Below are 12761 nucleotides of genomic sequence, written 5' to 3' on the forward strand. Positions count from 1 at the left end.
GTCTGTTTCCTCTTTCTGAAGAGACTTTTTCAGTATCTGTGATTTCAGCAGATTAAAGCCCATCTCAAACAAAAATCTTGGCTTACTTAGGAGTAAATCAGAGGTGAATACAGAGTCAGTTCCGAGATTGAAAACTCTTGTGAGTTGAAGAGTGCCCCAAGCCACAAAACTTGAGAAGGCTGGCTGTCTTTTGCTCCTGGGTTCTGGTTCTGTAGACTAGGGAGGACTAGTTCTGGTCATCCTTGGTGGGTGACCTAAGACAGAATGCTCAGGCAGCTCAAGTTTAAGGAGATGGTTGGTCAATGTGCTCTATCAATCCAGCAAGAAGAAATACAAAGCAACAAAACTAAGGAGCAAGGGGAAGGAATGAAGGGAACAGAAAGGCAAGCAAAAAAACAGAGAAGAGAAAAATCAGGGAAGATCTGTTTCTGAAAACTGATTGTTTTTCAAGTGGAGATGGGGGGAGAGGTGACAGCAAATCTTAAAAGATCCAGGCAGTAGATATGTTCTCCATCACAATGGCTCAACTCTGTCCCACAGACAACAAAAAAAGCAAATGGGAATAGCCATGTCCCAATAAAACTTTATTTGCAAAAACAACCAGCCCATACTCTGCAAACCCCTAACAGATCATCAGAAAGCCAAAGGCAGCCTCCACAGGCTGCTCTAAACCCAGAAGCAGCTGTGCGCCTTTCAGGGCTAGCCCTCTGGGATAGTCAAGCCCAGTTCTAGGTGTTTTAACAAGGCATCAGGTGTCTGCAGCTCGCATTACATAGTACGCAGTTCTTTCCTGCTTGCTTCCTAGGTTCACTCCTCAATTGGATTGCCGTCCACACATGACAGGGACAGCTCCAGGATAGAAAGAGGGCAAAAACCTTAATTCAAAGTAACTATACTGAAGTGATGCCTTCTACTGATGATTTATCTGAACAGTAAGAAAATTTGCCTGTGCTGTAAGTGATGCATGAAAGATCCCACTGGAAAGTACAACATAGGAAAGGATGAAGCGTACCTTTTCCAGCCATACTGTTCCAAGCAACAGTGAGGCATGAAACCCACAGACTATCATTCGTTTGGATGAAGCTGTTTACAGTCTCTACTATGGAATTTGAGGGACTATGCAACTAACAGTGGCAGGGACAGACTTCTGGAGGAAACCCCAGCTGAAGGATGAGGGCTGTCAGCCTTCCGGTGGCACTTGAACCTGCTACAGACGCGAGGAAGTGCTAGGGATGAGGCTTTGGACCCCACAAAGGTGGCTATCTGCATGCTGCCCTCCCACACTAGGGGCATCCCACGGAACAGAGAATGGGTCTTCTGAAGAGGGCCCAGCTCTGGGGGAGTTGTGGAGGGGCTCCCCTTTTGGCTTCTCAGGCATCTTCCAGCCCCTCTGGAAACTCAGAAGGAATACCAATGCCCTCTGGACATCAGCTTCAGATCCAACCTTGGGGTTGTCATGCCACTGAGTAAATATAAAACCAGGAGAATTCCTCATATGGAATCCAGAATGTGGGCTGGACCACCCTCGGATATGATAGCAAGCCATACTTGGAGCGGCTAGAGGAAGGTCTTGGCAAGTGATGGAAACAAGCGTTGACACCAAGCTTGCAGGTGGAAATGTCTAGCACACAGCTTTGCCAGCATCTGAGGGGTCAAACGGCCTTCCAGAGGTGACCCTGAATCTTTTTTCTCTATTAAAAAAATTAACTGAATCAACAAAGATGAGATTCAATAAAAACAATTTTAAACTGTAAAGTGTCCTAATTATGGCTATTTGAATCTTAAGTCTACTCAAATGTAGTATTCAAAGTCTAAGTTGATTTGAAAGATGATCCATGGCAGGTTAGGTATATAACCTAATTTTTCAAATTCACTCTAGAATGGGAGAAGGCTGTTATTTTGAAGAGAACTTTTAAAACAATAAGAACTTGGAAAAGTAGAGGAATGAATAATAAACCTGAAACTGGGAAAGTTTCACTCACTTTTTATCACTTAACTTCTTCCTAACCTGACACAAGCACCTCACAAGGTAGGCTACATGCACCAAGAGGCACTCTTACAGGTAAGAGTCTACATACCTAACAGTGGCAAATATCAGTTAGTCACCACAAAAATAATATCCAGTGACAATTATGTGAAAACATACTTTTTAAACCTTTACAAGCATTTTTAAAATATAAATGAACATACTTATAAAACGTATTAATGCTTCTGTGCAACTTAATGCTGAGAGAGGGTTGCCAACATATACACTCAGCAGTTTCATTAATATAGGTAGCTCTTGAATGGCCCAAATCAAATACATCAAAAAAGAAAAAAAAAAGACTCATGGGATAGAGGAGATTTTTTTTTTTAAAATGAGGGCTTCACCTAAAATTGTAAGCTTCACTATCTATGAAATTCAACATAACTCTCAATTTCTCACAATGAAATGCAGTTCTTCAGTTTTACCCAATCATCAGATGTTTCCATGTTATACAATAAACCTCTATCAGGATGAAGAGGCCTGTTTTATCACGATTTGCATGAAAAAAAAGTCCATCTGAGTTTATCTAAAGAGATCTGAAACAATCTAAATGGAAATTTTTCTTAAAAAAGAGGGCAGCAGCTGTCTACACAAGCCTATTTTGGTGACAGAACATGTGAAAGAAGCTAGTTGAGGCTCTGACTACCAAACCTCTTTCGCAGGATGGCCCAATGGAAATGTCAAACACACACTGCTTTTTCAATGGAGCAGTGTCATAGGCACTGAGTTAAAGCCAACACACCTGTCTTAGGCTTCAATAAGCAAAAGCAAATGAAGCCGATTACAAGGACTGCAGTTCTCACTTCTGAGCCAGAGCAGAGACTGAACTGCTGTGGACAGGAGTGACACTGTAGCATTTAACTACTTACACAGCACTGATCAGGCAAAACGGCCACCTACTCCCTACAAGTGCATTGTTACCAGAATGCACTGGCTGAAGGGTCGAATCTGGGAGTGGTAAAAGTGTGAGTGCACTACAATATGCTGTAGCTGCTTCCTCCACCTTTCCCTGACTCAGCGTGTTTAGCTCTTTCTCAGCCTGGTGTCCAATGGTCCTGGCAATGCCCATGGAAACATGACATCATTTTTAGAATACCTGGCTTGTGCTCATTATTTAGCCTGGTGTACTGCATGGGGGAAAAAGAACTGCACTGTAAAACTGGGATTAGGAGACAAGCGTGGTTGATAACCACAAGCAAATAAACCCCAAAGCCTGGGTGCACAAACACCCTTCCACTCTTGTATCACTGGAAGTACATCTTGGATTTCTCTGAATATGGAAGCACTCTGGTAGGGAAGAAAACAATATGGTCATTCTCAATATAAACATCAAATTACAGCCAACAGATTTTTTTTCCCCCAAAAGTACAACGACAACTTTGTTAGAGTGCTAGTCAGTTTGAAAAGCCAAAAATGAAGAGGATGGTAAGTGATGGTGACATATTCTGGGGTGGTGACTAATTTCTAAAGATCATAAACTGAAACTACACCTATGACAGTGTTTTTGTCCCATGAGCACATTATTTAAGAGTCCATGATTAAAGGTGAAAGGAGTGACCAACAATGAGTAGTATCTTCTTCCCCTCAAAGGGAGAAACATTAACCTTTTAAAATAATTCTAAGTTCTTTGCATTTTCCATATAACATAATAATGATTTGGTTTAGCTTTCAAATATCATCGGAACAAGCAGGACGGAGGGGGAAGTTCACTGCCAGGGTCTGCGGGGTGGGACACCTGTTCGGGGACAGAGCTGCAGGGCGGCTGTTGGAAAGCTCCTTTCATGTGCATGATGGTGGTCTTCTCGGCTACAGTACAAGTGCGTGTGCATCAAGTATAAAATACAAGCCTTTGATCACATAGATCAGCTTTTTAGCTTTTGTAAATCTAAAAACAAAAAGGATAAATAAGGCACTGTACTTTTTAAAACAAAAACTGCTTGGTTCCAAGTTTAAAACCCAAGGAACGATCACAATATAATATATAACTTCCCTTACTCAGTCTCGGAGAAGGACTCTGCAAGTTCCCCTTCTCCACCTGAGACATATTTTCTGACATCTCAAAGGGGGGGAGTGTTCTCCGTTGACTGTAACTTGAAAGGCTTGATAAGCTTATAAAAGCAGATTCAGTTAATGCAAAATAAAAGGTTACTTCTTCAGAACTAGTTTACTCTTAGCTGCTGCTCTCTGGTCATTTTGCATCCAGCCGCCTCCGTTTGCTGTGTGTAGAGTCAAGCTTTGCCTTCAGCTTTCTCTTTCTCTGGGCTGCTCTGGTCTCTGAGTTTTTTGTTGAGGCTCTGGCTCGGGTCTTTCCACTGCTCTGCTTTCTGTTTGCGGCTTTCTGGGGCCTGGAGGAGGACTCACCTGTTCCCCGTTGCTTTGCAAGTTTGCTCAGTGCTTCCGAGGCAGCGGGCAGGGGAGGTCTCTTGCTGGTATTCTCTTTTTCTTTCCTGGAGGAGGGGCAGCTCTTTCCAGGGGATACTTTAGAATTCTTCACTTTATTCTCTTTCAAAGACACCTTTCTGGGCACTTGGCTGGCTCTGTCCCTTGCAGCTGGCTTCCTGGTTGGAGGGGTTTTGGTGGCTCCATCAACATGCTTCTCTCTGATGGCTCTCATTCCAGGTCCTCTGTCTCTGCTGCCCTGAGTGCTGCTGCCTTCTGTTCGCTTACGTTTATTCCGAGCTTCTGCTTTAAGCAAGATTTCAGACCCCTGCTTCCCTTTCCTTCCCTTCATTCCTTCGGTGTTCTTGGGCTTCATGGGAAACCCATCTGCATCCACTTGCAGGGCAAGCTTGGGGGACATCAGCGGGTTAATGCAAACACTCTTGCGACTCTGCTTGCTTTCCACAGCTGGACCAAATGGGCTTTCAATTTTCTCATTTCTGACCAACCGTTGCTGGGCTCTCAGTTTTCCTCGAATATTGGAATATTTTCGAAGGATCCGGGCACTAACAGGAGTAGGCGGGTTTGCTGGAGGATGGCTGTTCCTTTCTTCCTTGACGTCTTCTGGGCCATCTTCAGAATGAGGGTTGAGGCTGGCATCACTGCTGTCCTCTGGATCCACTTGGTCAGGATTCTCTCGAAGTTTGGCCCAGAGCTTCTGTGTTTTCCAATTGTTCCGAGCAGGAGTAGCTCCAGGAAATTTCTTTAAGTGTTTTTTCAAGCGTTCAGCTTGCAGGGAGCTGGGATACTGGCTGGAAGGAGGATATTTCTGAAGGGGATGCTTGACGGGCGGTACATCTCCTGGAAGTCGAGTATTGAGCTTCTTCACGATGACCAGTGAGCGCGTTTCCGTTGTCTCTAAGAACCATTTACAAATGTTAGATAATTTAAAGTTTGTCATAAACAGTGTCTGAACGGGAGAAAGCTTCTGAACCTCTAATGAACCCTTACATTTCCGTGATCTTTTCTTGCTCTTCCAAATCTCCTTTAGTTTGTCTGACCTGTTCCTTGCTCTTGGTGTTGCCTGGACTTCTTTCTCCAACTGGATCCAGCCCTTCTGAACTTTCATGTACTGGGCATTGAAGTTGGCGATAAGCTCCTGGTTTTCCTCCTCAGCACACCACTCCATAAACTTGGGCTGGTCATCCACCACTGTCTCCGTGTCGTCTTCATCCGAGGCATCTCCATTCTCGGTGGCTTCATTCTCCTTTGGCATTGGGTTTATTCGTGCAGCTTCTTGTTCTGAACTCATTTTCATAGTATCCCAAGAGTTCAGAGAATGGGTGTGTCTCAGGTTGTAGGTTGAACAGGTCTGTCTTTTAGGCCTTGCTACCAATTTCGGCGGCTCAGCAGCATCACCATCTAAACTACTGGATGAACCAGGTGCGCTGGAAAGGGCATCACTGCTATCACCTTTAATTGGGGCGTTTTCACTGCCTGCCTCATTCATAGTCTCCTCCATATCCTGGGCGCAAGTGGGTTCTAGCTTCTCTGACTCTTCCAGGCCCCTCTCAGAAGGAATATTTGAAGAGGGAACATGAGCATTCCTTTCCCCAGTCTTAGATTCAACGTAGATTTCCAGTCTCTCTCCAGGCAGTGGCTGTCTTGTGGTGGCTATGGGATCACTGCTGGATATAACCTCTCCTTCTTTCCCGTTGGTATCTTTTGCCAGCATGTTTTTAAAGGTCTGTCTGGTGATGACCCCACTGCCTTTGCCCTCCTGCTGCTCAGCACCTCTCTCAGTGGGACATTCACTGGCAAGTGAATTTTCAATGTCCTCCCCAGCTGCTGAATGAGAATGGTCAGCAGGAGCACCCTCAGGTGTTGTCCTGCCTGCATGACCTTCCTTTTTAGCATGTTTTGCACTAGGAATTTTAGAAGCCTTGACCTCAGGACAACGAGAGGAATCTAAACTCTGATTTCTGAGGAGTCTTTCAGCAGAGGGAGAATCAGAAAGCTGGCTCCTTAAGCATCTGTCGGAGGCCTTGGGGAATTTTTTACTTTTTTTCTTCTTGCCCAAATTCTCTTCAGGTAAATCAACGGTTACATCGCCTGTATCTTTTTCTGAAGAGGATTTTGTATCACTGTCCTCTGCCTTTACTGGTTCTTTACCACCTGCTGTCTCACAGTCCTCAATCTCACTGCTGAGGTCTTCACTAGCAGAAATGCTGCCTTCCTTCAGGCACAGGGTGGCATCCAATGCCTGAGTGTCTTCCATTGTGGCCTCAAGACTGATGCTTTGGTCATCCTTGGCCTTCCCCAGACTTGTGGTAGGCTCCAAGACTACTGGCACACTTTGATTTTCTGAGATGAGGAGACTTTCTTCTCCACTGACCACTTCAGGGGATGGAGGCCTAGAAATAGCTTCCCTACCAACACCAGTGATGTCAGTACAGGGAACCAGGGGGCAGTCTTGCGAGGCACTCATCTCCTCTACATCCAGCATTGGGTCTGGCTGCTGGTGTCCTTTAGGGGAAGACACTGTACTTGCTGTGGGAGCTGCGGCCATGGGGCTGCTTTCTGGTCTGTCCTCTTCAGCAGGGTGAGCAGGGAGAGGACACAACAGGCTGGCAGCTGGGATTTCTTGTGACTCAAGGGAGCAGCTTGGATCTGCTTTGTTTATCAAGCCAACCTCTGGCTCTTGAGACTCCTTTTCAGACGAAGCAGCCTGGCCTCCTTCCTCCAGCTGGGAGGTTATCCCCTGACAAGCTTCTTCAGGGCTCTCTTCTCTGGGAAGCTGGATGTCTACTGTGTGTCTCAGGGGTGAAGTTGTAAGGATCTGTGCAGGAGTAACCACCGCCTCAGATGCCAGCCGTGAGCAGCTTGCTTTTTCCTGGGAGTGTACATTTCTGGCCAGTGTGCGAACAGTTGGCAGCTCACAACAGTCACCATTGAAAAAATATCCTCGAGTACTCTTCCTGGCTGTCTTCCGGGAAGACAGTACTGACCTCTGATTCTCAAAGTGGCATTCTGTTATTGGCTGACTGATATATACAACATCACACTGATTATCATAATCATTGATTCTCAACCCTGATGCCCTTTTACTTTTCCGAGCTGTCTTGATGGAGGCTGACATCATCTTGGCTCGAGAATGCCCATTAGATGCTCTGTGCCCAGCTGGCATGGGGCTTAACCAACCATCTTTGGAATGATCAAACTGGCCCTTCTCATTGGGATGTAAATGGTAACTAATCTTATTTCTTCCTAGTGAGTGAAGATGGTTCTCTTGCTTTGGCCTTGCATCATGTTCATCTGCTTCTGAGTCCTGGTGTGAAGGTGTTCTTGAGCTACACTGTAAAGCATTCTCTTTGTCAGCAGTTCCAGGAGAATTCCCCATCAAACCTGAGTCCCAAGCCTCTTCAGATAAGGCTTTGCATGAATTTCTTTGAGAAACAACATTGCTATTGCTCTCCTCACTATGCTCAGCTGCCACTTTTACTGCATTTAAACTTTTTACTAAAGCTGAACTCTGCATATGGTCTTGGCCATCGCTGCATATTTTCACATTTGAGTCTTGCTCCTGTCCAGTGGTTTGTCCCTCCAAGCTTTTGGAGATATGGAGGGAGTTTAATGAGGAAGAAGTACATGCAGTGAGGTATCCTGATGTGGAACTCGCCATTGAACTGCCAGAGCTGGGTTTAGTGGTTGCAAGTTCAGAGGCATCTGTCTGGACAAAAGTCAAGGTATTCTTTCTTCCATCTACAGGGCTTGTCCCAGTAGGAGAAGGCTCCTTCAGAGGCTGTTCATTCAAGAGCAGAGGGCTGTGAGAGCCTGATGAGTCTACAGAAGAATCTATAGAAGCAAGGGACTTTGTTTCAACACATACGGCACCTTTTTGTATGGTGCTTAGCTGGGCACAGGCAGCACTGCACAAGGACGCATCCATTGTTGCTGACTCGGAAGGCTGCAGGTCTTCGGCGTCTGGCTGAGATTCAGTGTACAAGTCGTTCAGAACACGAATTAATTGCTTCTGATGATGAGTGCACAGCTTGACCATAAAGTTCTCCAATGGAGACTTCGACTGATGGTTAGAATTTACTGCTATTGTCTCTGTTGAGTTCTCACTAGACAGACAAAAAGAAACAATAAATTAACATGGTTATTTGCACTATGGAATTCATCAGATGTTATTCACACTGTACACAGAGTGGTAGCCTATATACTTATGATTCAATTTAGAGTATTTCTATAAAATATAAGGCCAGCATACTGTAGCTTCAACGTTAGTGACAAAATACTTCATACTATTTAGAAATAATTTTATCTTGAGAAAAGGAATATTGAAAAATTTTTTCCTCAAAATATAAAATTTTGGCCCCACTACTAACTCATTGATCAACATTTACAGGGTGAATATCCTTAATTCAAAGACCTGAAATCTGAAATATGTCGAAATTTCATTCTTTCTCAGCAATGACATGATGCTACAAGTAGAAAATTCCACATCATGGCACTTCATTTCATGTGCAAAAATATTAACAATATTTTACAATGCCACTTTCAAGCTCTATGCATAAAGTATGTATGAAACATAATGGCAATTTATGCTTAGTCTTGGTTCCAGCCCCAAAATATCTTGTATGTATACTAAGTAACTCAAAATCTAAAAATAATGCTAAATCCCAAACACTTCTGGTCTCCATGCCTTTTGAATGCAAGATATTCAACTTGTATTTCTGATTTATACATGGGTATTCCTGTGAAACAATTACTGGTTATAAGTCTACAACACTTGCAAGTATTCAGACACACTGTAATATAAATCCTGACTTAGAGGTCATAGAGAATAGGAAGTTCCTGGATGGCTTCTCAGTACAAACAATGAGCTGCATTTACACCACTCCCAGAAGTGATGCAGTAATCCTTCAGCCCCTTTCCCGGAGCTCAGAGGCACAGAAATCAACAATTCTACATTTCAGATGTAACAAAAGCTGTATTTGAAATCTGATAAGCAAGTCCTGACTTGCAGTCTCTAAACGAGGAAACATACAGGAACATGCACTGTCAACATAAGGCAGCAGCAGAACGATGGCTTCACCAAGCCCCACTCGGTACACTGTCAGACCTAGACCTTCAATCTATACTCATCCACAGGAAACCTCTACATGAAAGAACCCCTCTCACACATTTTCCTAAGCTATCCAGGTTATCCAGGGATAAACCCTTCAAACCCAATCAGAAGTGTGGGGCTGCCAAAAAGGATGATTCCAGAGTTAAGATAGGCTAAAGGTAGTTCCTGTTTGGAAGGCCTGGATACAGCTGACTGTGTTTCTATCTGTCTTTCAGCAAGCCCTTGCAGTTGCAGTGCCCTGAATTTCCTGGATGATACTTCCTCATAGGGAAAGCTGATATCACAGGCAGAAACTTTCCCTGCTACATATGCCAAAACACCAGCTCCTGGTTCAGATTTTGAAATTCATGTATGTGTATTTGTAACATTTTGCAAAATAATATTTTACACAAAGTAAACTCATGTGTAATTCCATTTTGCCACGAAATTTTGGAAGTACATGAATAAGTATCTCACAGCATCATAGTAAAAGTAAGCATGAGGGACTGTCTCCCAATCAAAGCACACTCAAGAAACATAATTAGGAGTCAATGAACCCTAATTTGGGACAATGTAATTCAGAATTTGGATGCTGTAAAACAGCAGCATCAGAGATGCTGATACAGGCTATACCAATCTTAAAGAGCCATTTAGAATAGTGGTTTGATATAGCTCAGATGGGAGAGATTAAACTTGCAAAGGATGTGCGGTAATGTAATAAGCTAAGCTTCCACTGGCAGCGTGGGCATCCCTGTGCCCTGCATCTGTCACTTCTGATCCAGGTCACTGTTTATGGCCTGGGAAAGCAGTAGAGAAGGTCATCCAAACGGGAGACCTGGAGGAAGCTTCTAGCTCCTAGTTTAAGATCAACTGAGCTCCAACCGTTGAGGCCATTTGGGGAGTAAGCCAAGGGATGGAAAATCTATTTCTGTCTCTTCTTTCTGTAAATTTGCCTTTCCAACAAAAATAAAAATAAATCTTGAAAAAAAAAACTTGGCAGGTGACACCAACAAAAGCTCATGTGTATCTTTTCCTAATAATAAAAGCTTCAGGAACAATGTATTGGTGAAACGTAGGTCAGGTCACAGAGCAGGTAAGGTTCACTGCTGGCCAACTCAAAACTATTCTTAACTGGAATGACTGTATCCTTTTCTTGAAATCCTGCAGAGGAGTAAATTGTAGAATACCCTGGAAATTATATGAGTCTTGTATATTTACACTGTGATCACTGTATTTTACTGCTTGTCTTGTCAGAATCTTAGCTTCCCAAGCAGATACAAGCTACTTGAGGATAGATAAGGAGCAGGTTGTAGGTCTTCCCATTTTACTCTAGTAAAAAGAGGGCAGGGAAGGGGGCATCATGAATGTTTCCTGGGCAGCACCACAGAATCAGAGAGCAACACCAGCAACAAAGCTGGAGGTCAGTGGCTCGTTTTCTACACATGATCTGATGAATTTTGCTCTGTACTTGCAGAATCTTCAAAGATTCTGAATCTGAGATATCTGGTGGGCAATTTAGCCACAGGCATAAACCCATCAGTGGCTTCCTTGGAGTTGGGCATCTTTACCTGAATATTTATCTTTGTCCAGGAGCCATTAAATGGCTTTGTTCTAATAGTTAACTTTACAATTAGTATCTATTATTTAAAAAAGGAATAAAATCACTTTTGGCTACAATCTCTAAATTACCCAGCATCCCACCGTGTCCGATTTGTTTCTAAAATTTTTGTCAACAGAATCAAGTTCAGATGAATTTTAGTTTTCTATAATTTTAATATTTTTAAAAAGTAATCTCAATTTCCTAAAGTTTACTTGTATTTTTACGTCAAAACAAAATGAGCATTAGTTATTTTTCCCTGAGTTTTAGATGGCAAGTGTTCTAGCTTTGCTTCTAGCTACCAAATTCTACCTTAGCCTTGGGTCTTGAATAAAGCCTAAATATAGCACATGACTTAATTCAGAATATTCTTAGGCAGCTGGTAGCTTGCAGACTACCCAGAGAGCATGCGTTTTCTGCTTGCACACCATGACGCCAAAATGACCCAAAGGGAAGCAGTATGTTGTAGTTTAGTGATTACTATCTGTATCACATATTACGTCCTTCACATCTGAGTCTTTGTAAGAACAAAAATTCATTACAGAAGGTGCTATCACTTGAGTTCATGTTTCCGTTGCTTAAAAAGAAGATTCTGTAATTGTTAAGTGAAAGACTCATACATCACCACTGCAGCAGAGTAAGATAACAGGGATAGCTAGATGGGAGGACAAGGGGGAACCTGCCTGAGTCAGTTTTATCTCCTTGATGATAAATGGCTCACATGACCTTGACCACTTTTTCTGTCTTCAGTTCAATGCTTAATTCTAGAGGGTGTGGTAAAAGGATAAGATAATATTCATAAAGGCATTTAATATTCATTAAAAGGCATAGTTTCAGAATGATGTGTTGTTTCACAATCAGATCTTTAATGATTTACTTAATGATGTTTTTTCTAGATCAGAGGTTAGACACAGCTGAACTAGCATACTTAGTCAATAATATAGTACTTAAAATTCCTGAAGGAAAGCATTCCTGTGGTTAACAGAAATTGTGGATGGTCAATGCTCATGACATTTCAGGATGAAAGATCAATCAGGGAAGAGATAACAGCAGCAGCTGAACTGACAAGTTTAAGTATCAGGAATTTTAGAATGATGGATTCAGGTGGTCTCTCCATGACTGTCTGATGGGCAAATGCAACACTACTGACGAACAAAATACATTCTTATTGACAGAAGAAAGGTCAATAGCGACAGTGAATGACATCTGGATGGAAGCTAATCCAAGCAGCAGAAAAAGGAAGTTCCAGGAAAATAAGGCTCTCGCCTTACACCAGAGGCTACAGTTATAGGAGTTAATTCAAAAAATTAACTTGACTCATCTGTTTAAATAAGACATAATAATGAACCCCTTAAGGTACTGAGTTCCCTAGTTATGCTCCCCATTCTTCACTTATAGTCCTATGAGCACATAAAGCGTAAGTATATTGAAATGCCTGACTAATTTTGCAGGGAAGTTCTTGCTCTAACACTGGGAAATGCATCTGTCCGTGGCTATTTTTACATCTGTATGCCTTTCACACTCAGACATAGAGCTATTCCACACTAGAGAGGGCAGGTATGAAGTGTGGAAATCTTTTTTTCAAGAAAGCTACATATAGCTGTACCTGTAAACCACTGATCAATCAATTTTATTTTTTTTCCCAT

The 12761-nt window shown here is 42.8% G+C and overlaps 1 protein-coding gene across 4 annotated transcripts in view; it reads right to left on the reverse strand.

Annotated features, from left to right (window-relative positions):
- Nucleotides 1-425: 425 nt before the first annotated feature.
- Nucleotides 426-12761, reverse strand: part of LCOR (ligand dependent nuclear receptor corepressor) — a 90629-nt gene continuing 78293 nt past the window's right edge. For all 4 annotated transcript variants that reach the window (XM_040992389.1, XM_040992388.1, XM_040992387.1 and 1 more), the window contains one exon: nucleotides 426-8532. In XM_040992389.1, coding sequence (XP_040848323.1) covers nucleotides 4215-8532 — 4318 coding nt within the window. In that variant the 3' untranslated portion in view covers nucleotides 426-4214. The remainder of the gene's footprint in view (nucleotides 8533-12761) is intronic.

Source organism: Ochotona curzoniae, unplaced genomic scaffold (assembly GCF_017591425.1).
Source record: "Ochotona curzoniae isolate NIBS_2020 unplaced genomic scaffold, NIBS_Ocur_1.0 contig_66, whole genome shotgun sequence".
NCBI lineage: Eukaryota > Metazoa > Chordata > Mammalia > Lagomorpha > Ochotonidae > Ochotona > Ochotona curzoniae.